The 18,700-nt window shown below is 37.0% G+C and overlaps 2 protein-coding genes across 2 annotated transcripts; one reads left to right on the plus strand and one right to left on the minus strand.

Annotated features, from left to right (window-relative positions):
• The first annotated feature begins 10,223 nt into the window (after positions 1-10,223).
• Positions 10,224-11,497, plus strand: LOC132790245 (uncharacterized). The gene is made up of 3 exons (XM_060798720.1): positions 10,224-10,423; positions 10,490-10,509; positions 10,562-11,497. Exons 1-3 carry the CDS (start codon positions 10,326-10,328, stop codon positions 11,203-11,205), a joined length of 762 nt encoding a protein of 253 aa, XP_060654703.1. The 5' UTR covers positions 10,224-10,325; the 3' UTR covers positions 11,206-11,497.
• Positions 11,498-12,292: 795 nt separating this feature from the next.
• Positions 12,293-13,957, minus strand: LOC132790668 (cell death protein Grim). The gene has a single exon (XM_060799297.1). It carries the CDS (start codon positions 13,695-13,697, stop codon positions 13,272-13,274), a length of 426 nt encoding a protein of 141 aa, XP_060655280.1. The 5' UTR covers positions 13,698-13,957; the 3' UTR covers positions 12,293-13,271.
• Positions 13,958-18,700: the final 4,743 nt, after the last annotated feature.

Raw genomic sequence — 18,700 nt, forward strand, 5'->3', positions numbered from 1 at the left:
GATCAGCAGCTTTCAGCATTTTTTCAGTAGAACTTTTTATAAAATTCAGTCTTTGTTTATAAATATTAGTACTATTTTAAAATAGTTACAAGGTTTTAAATACAGATTGGCATTCATGAAAGCCATTACCGATAAGACATGTGTGTATATATGGAACATTTCTTTCTACATTCTTTGCCTGTCACATCCATTTTCTTAACATCTAATTCTACTTCCTCAATTTCACCTCCCCCTTTTCTTTTTCTTATGCTGCCCCGCTGATTTTGCCCCCATAATTCAGGGCTTATCTCATACAAATCAGCCATAACTCTTAGCGCCGACATAATGTACCTCAGTTTGTTGTTTATCGTAGCCAATTTTTCTTGGCAACTTTTTAGCAATTTGGAAAATATGGCATAATTCAGACATCGACATCCCCGTTTGCGTTCTTATTTTTTATATGCTACTTGCAACTTGTATTATTGCCCACTTATTGACTTAATGTGCATCGCGATAACAAAGGCAATATGAATTTATTTGATACATTGCAAAAGCTGAGATCCTCCACGAAGATTTCAGTGAAAGTGCACAGCGGGATGGCCAAGGAGCAAAGTTTCTCCTGTCAGGGTTAAGCAGCTGTGCGAAAGAAGTCAAATGCCAACTAATTAAAAGTCTTTGGAAAAGGTTTGTTTTCGTGACATCAACAAGATCATTAATAAGGATTTCACGGGTCGAGCCTATTGCGTCGTAGAACAAAATTCTCACGTGTTCCACATACTTATGTGTGAGACTGTAGACAAAAGTTCAAAATGGAACTCAATGCAAATATTTATATAAGACACTTTTGTTGCTATTTTTCTTTAGACATGCCCGAAAATGTCAGTTGCGAACAAAAGGGTTAATGAGTTCAGTAACAACACGGCGGCTACTTAAAGCCCTGATTAATGATCTACTCCTGAGAAAAACATTTAAAAAACGTCATATGTATGCAAAATAAATGAAAAAACTTTGCATAAAATCATTAATTAAACACAGTCACTGGATCACATAGAACAGCGCATAAAAATATGCAAATTTCTATGGATGCAAAGCCAAGGTAGAAGAAATCACATCACATCCAATTATAAATTCATTGAAATGACATTTAAACCCGTAAGATAAGTCACCATCAGTCAAAAGTTTTTCTTCCTTCCTTCCACCCCTGAAAACACAGTTAAATATAATAAATGTTTGCTTAGTTTTATTTTCGGTTATATATGCAAATTCTCAGCTTCCAGTTCCACACTCAATTAACTTTGTTGTCAATCAAATGCAAATATTGCTGCGGTTTTCGCAGTCCCAACTGCAATTTGTTGCTGCTGCTGTTGTGGCTCATTAGAATTGCTCAATTATTCCATCAATATGCATTGTTGTTAATCGAATTTGTGCAGTTCCCCAGAACTTCATTTCATCATGGCGTTAAAAATTCATGAATATTTAAGTGGCCACCGTTGGGCATGTAAATTTTTTTACACATTGCAGTAGAAAGTCAAAGTAGAGAGAGAAAGAGGAAAATGCCTTTACAGTAGATCGATTTGTAAATTTGCCTGGGAAAGTTTAGCCAAGCGTGACGCATCTTAAGGAATTAAAAGTTGACTATATTAACGATTAATCCGTTGCTGATTTGTAGAAATAAATTCACAAGTTATTGTCGAACAAACTTTGAACAATCAATAAATAGAATCAAACGCTACGATATTCCCCATTGCCCCGTTTCACACATTTCCCTTTGGAAAGATGATCAATCAAAAACTGAATTTTAATGTTATGCGGTGCATGAAACCCAAACAGGAACACACAACAGAAAACATCCAAAAAAGGAAAACGAAATAACCATGGCGCAGACAAAACAAAGCAAAATCTCCACAAGAATTTCCAAAAAAAAAAAAAAAAAAGGGTGCGCTGGCATTTTTCTAACCCTTTGCAGAAGGCAAAATATTTGGAAAATTAAAAAAAGCGAAAAAGGAAAAAAGAAAATGCAAAAAAAGAAGAGAATTTGACGGAGTGGCAAACCAGCAACCGGTAACCAGAAGCAGCCACTGCCAAAATAGTAAAAATTGTTGAAAATCCTATTAAGCGTTTCCTGGGCGTCTGTTGCTGAAGGTATCGAAATTTCACTCCAGCAACGAATTTTTTTGGTGTATCACACCGTTAGAAAGGGAACACGCGATAGCTACATGCTTTTGACACTCTGAAAGCTGGAAAGGTTTAGAGTGGAGAGAAGAGTTGCCTTTTTACACTGGCTTAAATGTCTAATTTAAATGCATGCGCTTTTAACAGTTGTAGACAGAGATTGATGATGTTTCGCTTTGATTTTAAATTGCCAAGGACTAAAAGAGCCACAGTACTTTCAAATAATTGCAAACAAATAGCAGAGACTGTGAAACGAAAAAGCTGAGACTCATTAACTGAAATCATATCTAAAGTGAATCAAAGGAAATTCTCTGGTTAGGCAGGTGCAGATTTTCCCTTCGATTGGGGTTGCGGAACAACTCCTTCACATGTGGAGATACACACATGTCATCTCTACTCTATTTTCCTGTCTACTGGCAAAATTTATGAGCTCTAACAAATCAAGTTAGCCATGCTCACTTAACAAAACAATGCTCAAACTTTTTGTTTATTGTGCTTAGGTGTACAAAATTTAAAGCATTTATCGTAAATTTTGATCGCTGCCGCTATAAAAACTGATAACATATGACTGCGAGTGTGGGGAGCCCTTGGGCCCTTGGTCAGTCGGTAGTCGGTTGGACAACCCTTAACCACACACACACACACACACAATACTCACTCAGAGACATCCTGTTTGTTACAATGATTAGGAAGTGGAAAACAATAAAAGGCTACCCACATTTGAAAGGCGATAGCAAACGCAGAACGGATGTCATTAGGCCTATTTAAAGTAGTTTTTGTGCCTCGGGCAAATTGTGTAAAAGCATCGCAATGAAAATGAATGAATGTCCTTTTTGCTCTCTCTGTCTCTGTTGCAGCGGAAATCATAAACACTATTCTATCCCCTCTACACTCTCCTCTCTCTCCTCTTCAGTAGCTAATTTATCAACGCCGACTGACAATTCAACCGCAATTCGTTGTGCCTTTAAGCCAGGGGTCAGATTTTTTCAATCATCATTGCGTTTGCAAGCGCCTAAATAAATATGTCAAAATCAATTTTCGAACGCCGACGCAGTCGATAGATAATAAAAGGTGATCCCGACTCAATATCACTATCAATTAGTGCCACACAATTGAGTATTTCACAATGCCACTTTCAACTCTTGTTGCGACACGTAGCAGGCATTGGTTGCGCTTCAACACTCGCTGCATGCCATAAATTGTATGCAACGCAGTTTGTAGAAGGGTTAACAATGCATTGATATTAGCTTTGTAATATTATATAGCACTTTTTAAGAATTATAAATTATTTTAAAATTCGTAATATAATTGTGAATAAGCGAATTTAAATATTATTGGAAAAAGATTCAAAATTAATTTTATTCCTCATTCAAATGTTTTAGATTATATCGGAAATATTTTGATTCAAAATTTACGACTATAGCAATTTTTTACTTTCACAATTTTTGTTTATTAAAATAACATATCTTTGTTTTCCTTTCCCACAAATAAGCCCAGAATTCCCTCAAACAAGCAATTCTTAAGATTTCCTAGAATTCCCTGCAGCTGCCTTGGCAGAAATTCACACAACAATTTGTATTTTATAGCTTGTGCGTTTTATTAATTGCTGCAAATTTACTGCAAATTTAACGCGATCCCTTTCAGATCAATCAAAACGCATTCGCACACGTCAAACACAGAAATCCCCCAAAATAAATCAAAACAAAAAATTCTATAAGAAAACATATAAAAAGCGCACAGTCATAAATATTTTGAAAGATTGCGAAACCATAAAAATGCAGTGTGAAATTCATAAAAAAAATCAAAGAAAATAAAATAAGAAATGCAGCGCGAATTTCACACAGTAAAAAAATGTTGAAAACCACCCAAAATGCAATGCTTGAGTTGCGTTAGGGTTTGAGTATGAATTTTTTTGCGTTTGTTTTGAAGTGGGTAAAAGCCAATAAATGCCCATCAATGAACCGTCTTTTGAATGCAGTTTTGAAAACAGTTTAAATTTGATTTGGGTGCGGAGTTTTGGGTTTCATATCGAAAGAGGGGTTGCAACCAAACCCTTCACTCTTCACCCCTTTCAAGCGAACCGAAACTGGCCGCCGATGCGTCGCGTCCAAGCGCTAAATAAATCATTTCTCTTCGATTAATTCGCTTGCTGACATGTGGAGAATGCACACACACACATACACACACATGTGAGTGTTGTGAGTGTCGGCAAATGGGAAAGGGTTATGGATATTTTGGGCTTAAAGGGTGACGGCTAAACGGCCGCTACTCCTGTCAAATTTTGGCTTTTGCTCCGCTTTGTAGTGGCATGGAAAATTGTTTTTTATATATTATGTACAACACGGTCATAAGTTATAAATTAGTCGACTTTTCAAGTGCTTTAAACTCGCCAAAGGGGTAGTGTATTAAGAGAGAAACCCCTCACACTCTCTCTAGCTCTTTCTCTACTCCTTGCTACCATTGACATTTCCACATCATTGATTTACTTGGGTTCCTTTTTTTTATTACTTACAAGTTTTTTTTTTATTTTTAAATTGTAGCCTCTTGCTTTGTGCGTAACAATTGGCACTTGAGCTGTGCGCATTTTTAAGTGCATTGATTAATTTTTATTTTGATCGTTTTGAAATCAATATTGTTTGCAAATTTCTGTAAATATTCGGCGACTCCCTTCTGGGCTGCCTGCCAAGCAGTTGGTCTGTGTAATTTGCCACTTTAAAGGGGTATCGCTGCAATTTATGTAGTGGAAATCTGTTAAAAGGATTACAACTTTAAGTAGCGTGAGAAAGCCAATGAAGAGCTGGTCTTAGAGTGTTGATCTTACATTGGGTAAAGAAACAACCAGAGGATAGGTAAATGGTTGAATTTGCTTTTTTGAAATAAAGAAATAACTAGGAAAATCCAATAGTGAAAAACTAAAAGTAAAATTGGAAATATACAACGTTAAAGTTGGTTACTCGATGTGTACTAAATATTTTCTTAATTATTTGGATTACTAAAATTTCTTATAATTTTTACTTTAATTCTATAATATATATCTATTTATCTATTTACAAAAAGTTACAAAAATAGTTTTTATTTAATTCCAATTTTAAAAGAGCAGTATAATAGCACCTAATGTACTTTTATATATGTATCTCAGCGATTAATATTATTATATTTACTTTCAATTTTATTTATCTATCCAAAATAAACATAGGGAACAAATTGATGTATTTCTAAAACTAATTTGCATATAATGCAGGGAAAATTGCTTCAACTGCGACTTATGTTTTTTTTAGAACAGAAGGAAAAGCAATATCATGTGAAACCTGAAATAAATAAAATAAATATGTTAGAAATATGTGTGTTAATCTTGTTGGTTAATACTTTTCCTTGACACATATTATTATATCAAATATATACTTTTTCCTTATTCGTTCAATGAAACAACTTAATCAAATGAGCACACGCCCTGCCACCCAAGAGAAGAGTACTCCCATTGTTGAGTTATCAATTACGTCACGAGCATGGCTCACTTTTAACCCTAGAGATAATTTAATCAGCGCTACTTCAAGTATGCGATGTTAGGTAGAGTGTATTGTAGGTCTGTCCAGGCTATAAGAAAGGGAGCAAAGGATCAGCAGGCAGTCAGCTCATGTGTGAGATTTACGCGTTCTCTCGCCTTTCACTCGGCAAAGGCAACAAACAGAAATCAAAGCGTAACAAATTGCGGGCACACAGCATAGAACACAGAAGGGAATGGACAGGGGCAGGGGCAGAGACAGTGGCAACACAAGGGAGAGGGGCGCAGAGACAACTTTCACTGCACGGATTAGCAGGCACGTGACTTTTTTCCAATGCGAAACATGGTCGAAAGGAGCCTTTTGTTTGCCGCGTATTGAAAGCCGATTATGTGGACGAGAGTATTTACACTTCATTATGATGATGTTGATGATGTTGGAGAGAGGACAATGGTCATTCAGACTGGTCAGCTGCTGGTCGAGCTATTTAATTATGTCACTCTTGGCAGATTTATTAATTTTTTCTTCTATCTTAGCGTGCAAATCGATTTGTCGTCATCTCGATAGCATCGATAACTATTAATGCGAATTTGTGACATTTCGAAGGGTGTGGACAATTTGCATGCTACTGACACGTGTCAACTTCCGACGACAGTTATGCAAAATCACCAAAAAAAGTCAGCCTGACAATAGATGTGCTTGGACATAGGTCAATGAGTGCCACTTAATCAATGTCAGCAGTTGGCCTGGGAAGATATTGCTACCGCTATCAGATACGAGAAAAGGCAAAAGAGAATAGTGCTTAACATATATTTATGAGATAACTCAACTGCGCTTTAGCTGTAAAGTAGACTATATCATATTTGAATATTTGATTGGCCATAACTCTTGTTGAGTGCTGCCCAAAATGCCAGAACTGCCGACGCACCGTTGGTGTCTAATGATTGGCCAACTACCAAAAATAGGTGGCATTGATATAATGCCACAGCCACAGCGCAGTTCAACTGGGCTCAACTCAACTCAGCTCAACTCTTTGTCAGGCATTTTCAATTTCGTTAATGACCCAAAAGTGCCGTAAAGCAATTTATACATGGTCAGTCGGAGAGTAGTTGTAGGCTAGCAACTGGGGCGGGGCTGAGCTCAGCTGACAGAAGACAAATAATAGCGCAGCAGGACATTGACAACAACACCCGAGAAACGAGCTGCATGGAAAAATTGGGAAATGGGAAAAACGACTGCGAGTCAGTCTATGGCAACTGGGCAACTGGTCAGTAATTGACTGCCGTTGCAGTTGATGGTCGTGGTCGTTTGGTTTGCTGGTCAAACGCCGATAATGAAGCGCAATTGTTGAACGTGGCAACAAATTCGAATGGGATGGAGGAGAGACAGCAACAAAGTGCAACTGCTGCAACAAGCAACAAACAACTTGCAACGCTCTGCGGTAATTAATCATATTCCTGCCGTCTCCGTTTCGAGAATGACTTCTTTTATGGGCACTCATAAACCATGAACGATAATACTCTAAACGCAAACGCTCGATACCTCTGGGTTATTTTCAACTAATTTAAGGTGTTGCCCCATTGCAAGAGGTAAATAAATCATTAATTTTCCATTTTTTGGAGACTGTTTTTTTTCATTCCATTTGAAATAATGCCCGAAATGTATGCATATAGTTCGAATTCTTTCTTTGGGGACCCCCTGTGGTTTTGTGGGTGTTGACACATGTTTAAGCGCAGAGGAATCGAGACTCTAAGCGAGCCACTGCAATGAATCATAAGATTAATGAATCAACCAAAAGGTTTTGAGCACTAAATGTCAATCCGGCAGTCTGAAGAAGCCTTCGTCGTTGGCCACTTCAAACAATTAACTCAACATCCAACTACAACTCCAGCCTATCTTAGCTCGCTCATCAGTTAAGTTTAGTTTTGTCCGCCTTTGATATATGATTTGCCTTTTCCGACATGCAAGTATCCATATCCACTCCCTTCCCCGTCTTTACAGTGTAACAACTCTGTTTGTGGTCATATTGCGTTTCACTTTTGCTCCACTTTCAGTTTTTCGCCTCGATTTGCATTGTTGCATGGCCAGACGGGGGAGAATGACGACGTTTCTGTTGGGGGCGTTGTTTGCTAAAGTCCGTCCCGTAACTGGGTCACTGCTGTTGCCTCAAGCTCGAGGGTGACGTACATAGGTTACTGTACTTTCCGCTAACGGAAAAATAAAGTAAGAAAGCAAGAGTCGAAGGTGCTCCACTGTGAGATACCAGCCTTACATTTTCAATTAAAGCAAAATAGTGCGAAATTGGTATTTATTCATAAATGTACTAAATAAATGTTTCAGAAAAATATTTAATTATAACAAGTAATATATTTGGTATATAGCTAATTGAAAACGTTGATCATAGCTTTTTCACTTGAGGCTTCTGTGTTTAAATAATTTAGAGTATGATGCAGGTTCGATAGAAGGCTTTCGAAAATCTCTAGGGGAAAGCTCCACAAGAAAGCTCAGCTATCAAAAATAATAAACCTTTTATAGAGAAAGTATACATGACTATATCTACATATATACTAACTAATACATTAAAAATATGACATTGATTAAGAAAGTATCGAGATTCTCAGCCAAAGCAATTGAGTATATGTCTGTTAGCAACATGGTTGTTTTCCTATAAATTTACTTTCCGAAAAATTAATAAGACCCTTTTTACTTTTTTTTAAGTAAAGGGTCTGCAAATAAAATAAAATATTAATAAGCAATAAAAATAATAATCGATCAGGGAGTTATTAATTTTTATACCCGCTACCCATAGGGTAGAAGGGTATTATAACATTGTGCCGGCAGGAAATGTATGTATGCGATCAGATAAAAATTGTGGAAGTTATTAAGGAAATACTTTTGTATGGGCAAAAACGCCTACTTACTAGGGGTTTGAGTTGCTTTGGCTGACAATCTGGTACATTGTGCCATCTATGGTATATTTTGAATGCGGTACTACATATATCGATATACCACATATTCCATTTGGTATATTTTTAGTATTTTTGCAATATATTTGGTATATTTTGAGAATAATACCGCAAAATATATTGCTTTTATTCAAAATGGGTAGCGAGTATCTCACAGTCGAGTACACTCGACTGTAGCTTTCTTACTTGATATATATGCATCTCAGTGATTAATACCATTATATTAATATATTTACTTCCAATTTTATTTATTTATCCTTCGACTGCGACCTCTGATTTTTTTATAAGCAGAGGAAAAAACTAACCGACTTTTTTATACCTGCTACCCATAGGGTAGAAGGGTATTATAACTTTACTATATCGATATAACAAATGTACCGTTTGGTATATTTTTAGTATTTTGTAGTATTTTCGGTATATTTTGAATATAATACCGGAATATTTTACTTTTATTCAAAATGGGTAGCGGGTATATCAAAGTCGAGCGCACTCGACTGTAACTTTCTTACTTGTTAAAATTAGTTTCTGTAGTCGGGTCTTAAAAGGCATTTGCAATAGCAATAGCGTTTGACTTACTTTCAGAACAAGATCATTGACGTTGTATATTTCTGTGGTCGAGTCTTAAAAAGTACCCATTCGGCATTATGTATGTTTCATTATATATTCTTATTTTAGCAGGTGACGTAACAAGAAAAGGAAACTCATTTAACTTACTTGATTACTAGTTCCAACACAATTTAATTGAATAATTGGTCATTAGCGATCGTTCCCAATGAGCTTTAAACACGTGTTGTACTAAATTAACTTCAAATATTTTATCATAAACAGTTTTCCTCACACATGCCAAGCATTATTGCAGGCGCTAAAAATTCAATCCAGCACACTGACAGGGCAGGACAAAACAGGAGCCAGGACACGCGACAAAACGCGGCTGAGCATAGAACAACATTTGCATACCCTACAATTTATGAGTCGCTTATCATTGCCAAAAATCAAGCCACACGCAAAAAAACAAAAACCGAAAACTTAACCCTAACTGGCAATGGGTGCGAAAGGGGATAGAGGAGAAGAGAGGACAGAGGAAAGCAGGCGCCGGGTCAAGCGAGGACCCTAATTCCCTGGCTCGCTTATTGTCCTGTCACGACAATTAAATTTGTTCATTGCGCTTTTGCGCGATTTAAATTAAGATAATGTGGCAAATTAGCGGCCCGAAATGTTTGCATAATTATAAATAAGTATAGAAAAGAGGAAAAACTCTTTTTATCGGGAAACATGGATCATTTGTCACAGATGTTACTTTTTCGGAATCAAACGTTCTCTAGGGGGTGCATAACCCTGATGACTTGAGCATTTGCCAGTTAGTTGTCTGTTCTGTCTTTTTTTTTGCGGTGGCTTTTAAGCAGCGTAACCTTTTAATTTAACCCTTGCCGCACAACTTGTGGCATGACACCACAGAAAATATGCCTGCAACAGCATTTGCGTTTCCATTCAAAGGTGACATATTGGTCTTAACGATAAGGATCGCTAAATGTTTGCATGTGGGCGCTGGGGTTGTCAAAAGGGTTAACAGACCACTTCGAAAAAAAATGGGGAACTCTCAGCAGGCCGAGCTGAAACCATTTCAATATTTTCTAAAAAATTTCGAATGGTTTCATTTTGTTTGGCATGGCTTAAGGCGTGAATTGATTTCCAACTCTTCTTGGCAGCGATGAAGGCGGACAATGTGCAGAACATGGCGAACAATAATGCTGAGATGGAATACATAACTCTGCCCAACACTGGCATACAATTTACCCATGGACAGGAGTAGGTTCTATATTTCTTCTGCAATTTATACTTTAACGATCTTTTACATCTTTTTCTTTTTTTCAGGCAGGCAGAACCCAATGCATGTGAGTAAGATTGTTGTTGACAAATAAAGTACTCTTCAACTCTTTCCCACAGATCAAAGCCAAGGCAATGAGTTTAGCCAGAATCAAGCCTACAGCGGAGTGGGCAACTTTGGATACAGCGGCTATTCAGCAGCAGCCCCAAATTGCTCTTACTGCTGTGGCTATGATTCAAGTGGCAACAACACTGTGCAAAACAACCAAAACTATGGATATGCAACACAAGCTAATCCCAATCAGGTTGAGTATCAATACGAATATGCCAATCAGCCCAATATGGCGCAATACTACAATGTAAATCGTGTTGCGGGTGGCGGAGAAAGCTACGCAACAACAGCAGCTCCTTCAGCTGATAACTATGCTTCAACAGCAAACTATTCTTCAACTGCAAACTATCCTTCAGCTGGAAACTATCCATCGACTGTGAATTATTCTGCAGCTATGAATTATATTCCAACTGCGAACAATTCATCAGCTCTAAACTATCAAGCTACTAACAACATGGAAAGCTATGCTTACAATATGAAGCATGGTGCACAATCAAATTATTTCTCAATGCCATCGCTTGGCAATGTGGGAATGACGCGTAATCAAATGAGTCCCGAGTATTGGTATAGTCCGCAAAAAAACAGACGAGGGCACAAAACCTCAGTCTGTTTACAGCTCCGACTTTCAACCCAATTTTGGTGCTGGGAATAATTTTAATCATTTCCCCAACAACAGTTTCATGGATAAAAAAGTTATTTATGGAACTATTGCAAGCGAATCCTGAGAAATCAGTGCTTCAGGGCAACAGCTATCAATACGGCGATGCAACTTGCGACGTAGCTGACGATCAAGTTAATGGCAACTATGCCACAGGAAATGTCGGTGGAATGCAAACGCAAAGTTATCCGATATCTAATTACGCGCAAATGTGCAGCTCTTAATTGGAAACAAAAGTATTTACAAAATTATATAGATAATAACTCGCAAATTAATAAAAAAAAAAAAATCTTTGTAATTCGTTAACTTTGAACAATTATTTATTCTGCAAATATTTAAGCAAAAGGTATGGGTATAAAAATATAATATTATATTTTTATGAATATTTCTTAGTAAAGCAATGAAACATAGCTGTTTTATAAGCAATGCATACGTAATATTAAAAAAAAGCAAATATTAATAGCATGGAAACTTTATAAAGCTCGTTTAAGTTCTCAACAGAAACGTCCTATGAGTCAGACCAATTTATTATATTATGTAAGATATATTCTGAAATGTCGATATCTAATTGGGCACAAATTAAATAGACAACAACTCGCAAAATTAATAAATAAAATCTTTGTAATTCTTCAACTTTGAACAATTATTTATTCTTGAAATATTTAGAAAAATGATGTGGGTATAAAAATATAAAATTTGTATAGGTATTGCAAGTTTTGTAGAAAAAAGAAAGAAATACAGCTGTTTTATAAGCAACACATGCATTACATAATAATTAGAATAAAAAAAATATGAATAGCTTGGAGGCTTTATAATTCTTCAAATAGTTTGCATTAACTATTAGAAAAGTCCGAACAATTTATTATATTATGTAATATATTATATATTCTGATGTTTATTATACTTTGTCAAAGTCTATTAACTTTCTAAAGCTTTTCAAAGTTTTTGTATATTTAACCCAATATTTTAAGAAAAAATTGTTTTAATTTTATTTTTGTATAAAATTTTATTTATTTTTGTTTGTCTTATAAAAAAGTTTAAATTGCTTACAAATGTGTTTAAGGTTTTTGACACTTATTTATTCAGTATGTTTTCCATCGGTTTACGAATAATGTCAAAATATGAAACATAAATAATATAGTAGATTAATTTTGCTAAAATCAATAATAATCATAAAATATGCATAGATATTTGTTTTTGTTTATCAAAAATTGCTTAAAAATTGTTTTGCTTTTCGGACATTTATGTTTGTTGTTTATTTTGTATTTGGGTTGTCTTTCATTTTGGTTCGGCGGTTTCTTTCCTTTTATATATTTTTTTTGTATTTTGTTGCAGTTTTATTGACATTTATTTTGTAGTTGTGTGTATATATAAAAATCGTCTGCTTAATACTATTTTGTACAATGTAGTTGTTGTCTTTGTTGTATTTTTCATTTGTTACATTTGTTGCATCTTTCCAGTTTTAACCAAGTTTTCAGTTTGAATAAGTTTGAATTGCATTTTTTATTTACGCTAATTGAAATGCTAAAATTTGACATATATATATTGTATATTGAATATAGTTAGTAATTCGTATGTGGCAGTTATATAAATGTATGATAGTGTGATTTTGACTGTTTGAATGTATTTTTTTGTTTAATGTAGACACTGATGCTAGATTAGGTGTACGATATAGTATTGAAATAAGTCTTGAAGCGACGCCTCGAATTTGAACCAACTTTACAACCCGAAACCTTTTACACATCTCAAAACTTAGGCCTTACAAAATGTACTCATCGCTCTTTATCTTTCTCTCTCTCGTTTTTAAAAAATACTAGAAAAATTTGACACCAAAACAGTACGAACAATCTTCATATATCACTTTCAGCAAATCGTTGACAAATTTTGAATTTTCTCAAAAATCAATTATAAAATACATTTCGTTAGCACTTTTCCATCTTCCATCTTCTCCCCAAAAATCACAATGCGCTTTGATTGAGCCTCCACCAAAAAATAAACTGTACAATCGTCAGTGTTGAGTGTTCTGTAGTATATAGTAGTGTTTTATCTTCTTGTCCAATCTATTGCTGTTTCGAGCTCGCATCAGTCACATCTCCATCAGCAGCATTGACTTCCGTTTCCGCTTCTGCTTCCTGATTGCTGGCACCGCTGCTGATCTCAAAGGATATCTGGATAACGGTTGGACGACGCTGTGCAGGATTGTAGCTGTAGAGTCGCAAGGCATAGCAAAAGATTTGGGCCAACAGCTCCCAACAGCCGAACTCCGACATCGTCATGGCGCCTTGTTCGCGACCCAAAGGCACCGAAATGTTGGCGCGAAATTGTGAATTGCCGCCACGTTGCTGCTGCTGTTGTTGTGGTCGCTGCTGTTGCTGTTGATTGTGTGGAGAATTGTTCGCTGAAGAACTTGTTGTATTTGCAGCAGCTTGTTGGCGACCTCTGGCCAACAATTGAGCCTGATCGGGTATAAAGTAAGCGATTGCCATTGTCTTTGATTTTGCAAATTTTTAAAAGTTCACTTTATTTTGCAAAATGATTTCACTTTATGCACTTGATATATTTTAACACTTTTTAATTTATTTAATTTTTTATTTAAATTCAGAAAATTATTTGAATAAATAATTTCGTAAATGTTTCTTTTGTTTGGCGCCAAAAACGTAACTTTGCACACTCGTCAAAACAATCGAGAATTATTTTGCTGTGCGAGCTGGGTTGTGTTGCCGTTGCTAAGGTTCTGCTTGTACTGACTCGAAATATTCTTGCCGCAGTCACTTTTACTGAATTTCGCTCGGCAGCGGCAGCGCGTTTGACATTCGTGTGCTTCCTGGGAGGCAACTTGATTCTCGCTCGGCCAAACGTCAGTCCACCCCATCTGGGTGAAGACTGAGATGTTGTCTGTGGTGGTGGTGATGGTGGTGTTTGTCGTGTGTGTGCTTTGTTTATGCCAACAACCAACCAATTGAACCACCAACCACAGCCTGACTCACACCATTCAAGCACAATTCCCTCCCCTCTCCCATACGCCTTGCGAGAGTCAAAGCCGACACTGAGAGAGCAGCGATAGCTAGAGAGCAAACTGTGCTTACGTTGCGCTTACGTTATAGAGGGACAATAATGTAAGTCCTTTGGGGTGGTTAACGCAGTTTTCGAACAGAAACTGTGCGGTATGGTTTTTGTTGAGCTAATGCTCAAATGAGGGGAATTCGTTCGAACTTCGAATGCTTTGTGCTTCAGAATCAACAATTGTGTTGAATAATTTTTCCCCTGAAAAGACGCGAGAACTCCCTTAAATCGCACAGGGTTTTTTTTTTTTAACATTTAAGGAATTATCTTTAATTTTCTTAATTTGAGTACTTCCTTAATTTACTTTCAATTTTTATGTTTCATTACTGATTATCTGCCTATAAGATGGACAAAAATGCTTTTTCACATTGGACTTGCTCAGCTCTCTTCTTCAACTCGACATTGTCTGTACTGTATTCCTTTACTTATAATTCCTTCCAACCTTCAACATGCTTTAGTTAAATCATTCTATCTTTGTTCTTATTTCCAAGGCTTGGGGAACTCCTTAGAACCTTAAACTTCCTTCAACCCTCTTCCTTCACTTCTATTTTCACCCAACCATCAATTTAGTAAAATTATTCTATCTTTTTCCTTCATTCCAAGGCTTGGGGAACACCTTAGAACCTTAAACCTCCTTCAACTTTCTTCCCGCTTTTTCACGCCTTCCAAAGCCACCTTCAACTCAAACATTGGGGCTACTCGCTCAAGGTCTTGGGAGCACCCTCGCAACCACCTTCAACTTGACGCTCCTTGTAACGTTTTTCAATACTCTGACTTCCAAGCCTTCAACTTGGTTGCCAACTCAACCCAACGGGAATCCCAAATTGACCTTCAAACTAAACAGTTCCTAGTTCCGGCTCCAGCAAACATTTACCAAGCTGACGTTTGCTTTGGCCTTGAGCTTCTCTCCCTTGCTTTTAAACAACTGAGCATAATCCAAGTTAGCTCATCCATTATGATAAACCACTTCCTGCTAGTTTACACTCCACGCACACACACACACATACACACGCTGCACACCCACAGAAATGTAACAAGTTTTCAAAAGATTCCATTTTGTTGCCATGGGGTGCTCCTCGAATGTTTCAATGTTTCAATGTCACTGCCAAGGCCAAGTGGCTGACATTTCTGTGGTAAATGGCAAATTTGCCTGCTCCAAAGCTTTTTTGCTTCAATTGGCCTCAAGGTCACGCCGGCCGGCAACGTTTCGCTCGCTTCATTTTCTTCTTCTTCTACTTCTTCTTTTTTGTGCATGCGTCCTTGACAATGAAAAGCGTTTAGGGAGCGTTCCCTACTCGTTGCTTCGCAGTGTGGGCGGCCCTTTGACACAGTTGACAGCACGTGCTTTTTATGCGTGTATACTGAAGCTTTCTCAAGGTCCTTGGATATTGATTAAATGAGCTGGGAGTTGTGCGTGGTCAGCAGACATAAAGGTTATGATTGCAGCGGGAGGGAAAGTATTTTTTATTGTCTTGAATTTAAGTTAGAATTTAGCAGTTTTTAATGAATAGCGAAATATGGAAAATTTAAGGATAGGTTACTGAATCAAACGAATGATAACTTAAGACTTGAAAGTTATCAAAAATTAATTAACTTAACTTGACACTCTTTACACAATTTTTTCTAAATACGAATTTCAATAAAATCATAAAACTACTTCTCTGTCTGATTCATACCAATAGTTGAGTAGGACTAAAGTTGTCTCTAAGAAGCTTTCACCTTAAAGTAAAGTTATACAGAGACTGAACTGCAAATTTCGAATCGACTTTAATTCTCCCACTTTAGTGAAGATAAAACATGAAAAGCGCAACTCAATTTGCATGTGTTGCCTCCCATCGCACTCAGAATTTCATCTCAACGACAGCTGAGTCTCAACTTGCGGCTGAATGTGGCATGTGGAACTTGCAACGCTTATCAGCAACAAGCAGCCGCCGTAGCTGCCAAACGGGCAACAGCTGTCAAACTGCACTTGAAGCTCATTAAAAATTTGCATCAGCCAGCATTCAGCAGGCAGCAGCCTAGTAGTCGTTGCACTTTTGGTATGAAGGGAAATCCATTAAAAACGCACTGCGAATGAAACGCTATGAAAAGTGCACTTTACACATTTGTGCGTAATGATTTTCCATTAACGTAAATTTGAATTAACTGGCAAACGAGTATAAACGTATAATTACAAGTATGCCAATGTTAAAACAACACGCGCCACCCACACCAAAGGATATCCTTCCCTACCACCTACTTTTACCTCTCTCTGCTGCTGACATTTGATAAATGCCAATGGCATTAACTGAGCGAGTTCTCAATCCTTTTTTGACTGCCTATCAGATGAGCGGCTGATGTGGCAATGACATCGACTCCAAATGCAGCCATCTGCTGCCTCAGCTCCTTCTCCTACACCTCATTCAGTTGCACCTCCTTTGGACGACAACATCCTGGCTGCTGTTTATGGTAATTATTTATTTTCGTCAGCCGGTGTTGTCGCATTTGTGTAGACTTTTCATCATTGCCATAATCATTAAATTTTATGATAATGTCACAGTTTTGTGTGCTGTTTGCTGTTGCCTTTGTTATTGCTGTCTGTTTTGCATTGCATTTGTCGCATTTAATGTGCCTTCTCTTTCCATGTAATATTTGGGTGTTGTTTGCTCTGATAAGGTGAGAAGTATTCAGGCAAAGTTGAATGAGAATCATTGTTGTACTCAACTCGAAGTAATCTTCAATGAGTACTTGCGTGTTTTCTAAACTGTGACGATTACTAACCTAAAGTAGTAATTTCTATCGAATATCAACTAAGTTTTGTTGAAAGTTATTCCAAAAGAACTTTTCAGTTTTCTCAGATAAAACTTTATATTATTTTCTCTATTTCTTTCTGTTCATATTCAGAAAGAACAAATATTCAATAAGTATATTACATTTGTAACTTAGTGGATCATACTCAAATATTCTATATAATAATTTTATCTTATAAAACACTTTAAAGTAATACCAATTTTGTATATACGATTTTATTAGTGACTGATGTAAATGCCATTTAAAGCAAATAGATTAATCTATAAGAAACTTTAATCAAATATTTTCCGGATAAGTTTGCATATCTCTGAAATACAACATAAAAGTATCTAATATTTTAGTTTTTATTCTTAGATATCAACATTTTAATCATAATTACTTAACATCACAACTATGCGTTTATTTACAACACAGTCACAATGAAATATAAGTTATCAGCATTAAAATTATTAACTGTGAATTCGCAATCAATTAGAGCTTAAGTATATCATCTTGCTGGTTGCTAGGCGATGATGTATTCATATTGTAATGGAACAGATGTGTATCGCAATCATTTATTATTTGCCAGCACATTCAGCATGCTTTATAATTTTGCAGATATCAAGAAATTGTTGCGTGTGTGTGGAGTGTGGTGCAACGTTGCCCTAAGTATCGAGTAATATGCTGAACTCTCCCTTACTCCCTTACTCTCTCCATATGCTAGCATCACTTCGAGACCTAAAGAGTCCCAATTGCAGTTGTGCTCTGTGTGTAACTACTTAAGCCTCATCATCCGCATTTTAATGCCCATCAGCCAATAGCCATCAGACCAACAACACAGCTCCCCAGTCATCATTGTGCTCACACAAGGACCACAACATTCATACTCACACACACACACACAGACACACAGGCTGTTGTGCTGTGCAATTATTTCATGCATTGTTCAAGGATTGTTCGACTGCTTTTTGCAAAAAGAATTTTCTTTGTATAAAGTGGAAAGGCAAAAGTGTTGTCAGGGGATTTACGCGCTCACAATGAAGACGAGGCCAGAGCCAACTGAGGACCTGGTCCAAACGGAAATGGCAACAATGCGCCAGCATGGAAAACAATTGACCAGCAGCAAAGTGGGTAAAGGGGCAAAGGTGGGGGAGTGAGGGAGAACTCGAGGATTACGCATGAGTTTACAAGATGCGCACGGCACTTAATGATTTCCACTTATGGCAATGCAGACAACATGACCACGAGAACAGGCTCTTGACCATGCCCATTCTCTGGCCCAATCCCTGGGCAAGTTCCTCACTCACTCCCTTGTCCATTTCATAAACCATTCCCTCGTGCACTTTCAATACTCGTTGATGGTTAGCCATTTACCCGAGTGCCTACAGTAGCAGCCAATACCAAGTGTCCCTCATTGTGCAATCCTTTTGCTAATCTATATGTAAATTTCGCTCTCCCTTTTGGGTTGGGGGCGGGAGGAGCAGATAACAAGTGTAAAACGAACCTAAGCAGCAGATCGAAGCATCAGCTTGGCAACAGTCAACAAGAAGCCTTCGCAAACAGATGACGTCATGATGTTAAGTGTTTGACAAATGGCCAAGACAAAAAAAGCTGCCTGACAACATACTAAAAAGTTGACAAAGTGTTGGCAAAAGTG

The sequence above is a fragment of the Drosophila nasuta genome, chromosome 3 (assembly GCF_023558535.2).
Source record: "Drosophila nasuta strain 15112-1781.00 chromosome 3, ASM2355853v1, whole genome shotgun sequence".
In the NCBI taxonomy this organism is placed as follows: Eukaryota; Metazoa; Arthropoda; class Insecta; order Diptera; family Drosophilidae; genus Drosophila; species Drosophila nasuta.

Bases quoted from the DNA above. Each gene is read 5' to 3' on its own strand.
- LOC132790245 (XM_060798720.1), top strand. From the start codon at position 10,326: ATGAAGGCGGACAATGTGCAGAACATGGCGAACAATAATGCTGAGATG. The intron at 10,424-10,489 runs GTAGGTTCTATA...TCTTTTTTTCAG, and splicing joins CAATTTACCCATGGACAGGA to GCAGGCAGAACCCAATGCAT. The intron at 10,510-10,561 runs GTGAGTAAGATT...TCTTTCCCACAG, and splicing joins GCAGGCAGAACCCAATGCAT to ATCAAAGCCAAGGCAATGAG.
- LOC132790668 (XM_060799297.1), bottom strand. From the start codon at position 13,697: ATGGCAATCGCTTACTTTATACCCGATCAGGCTCAATTGTTGGCCAGA.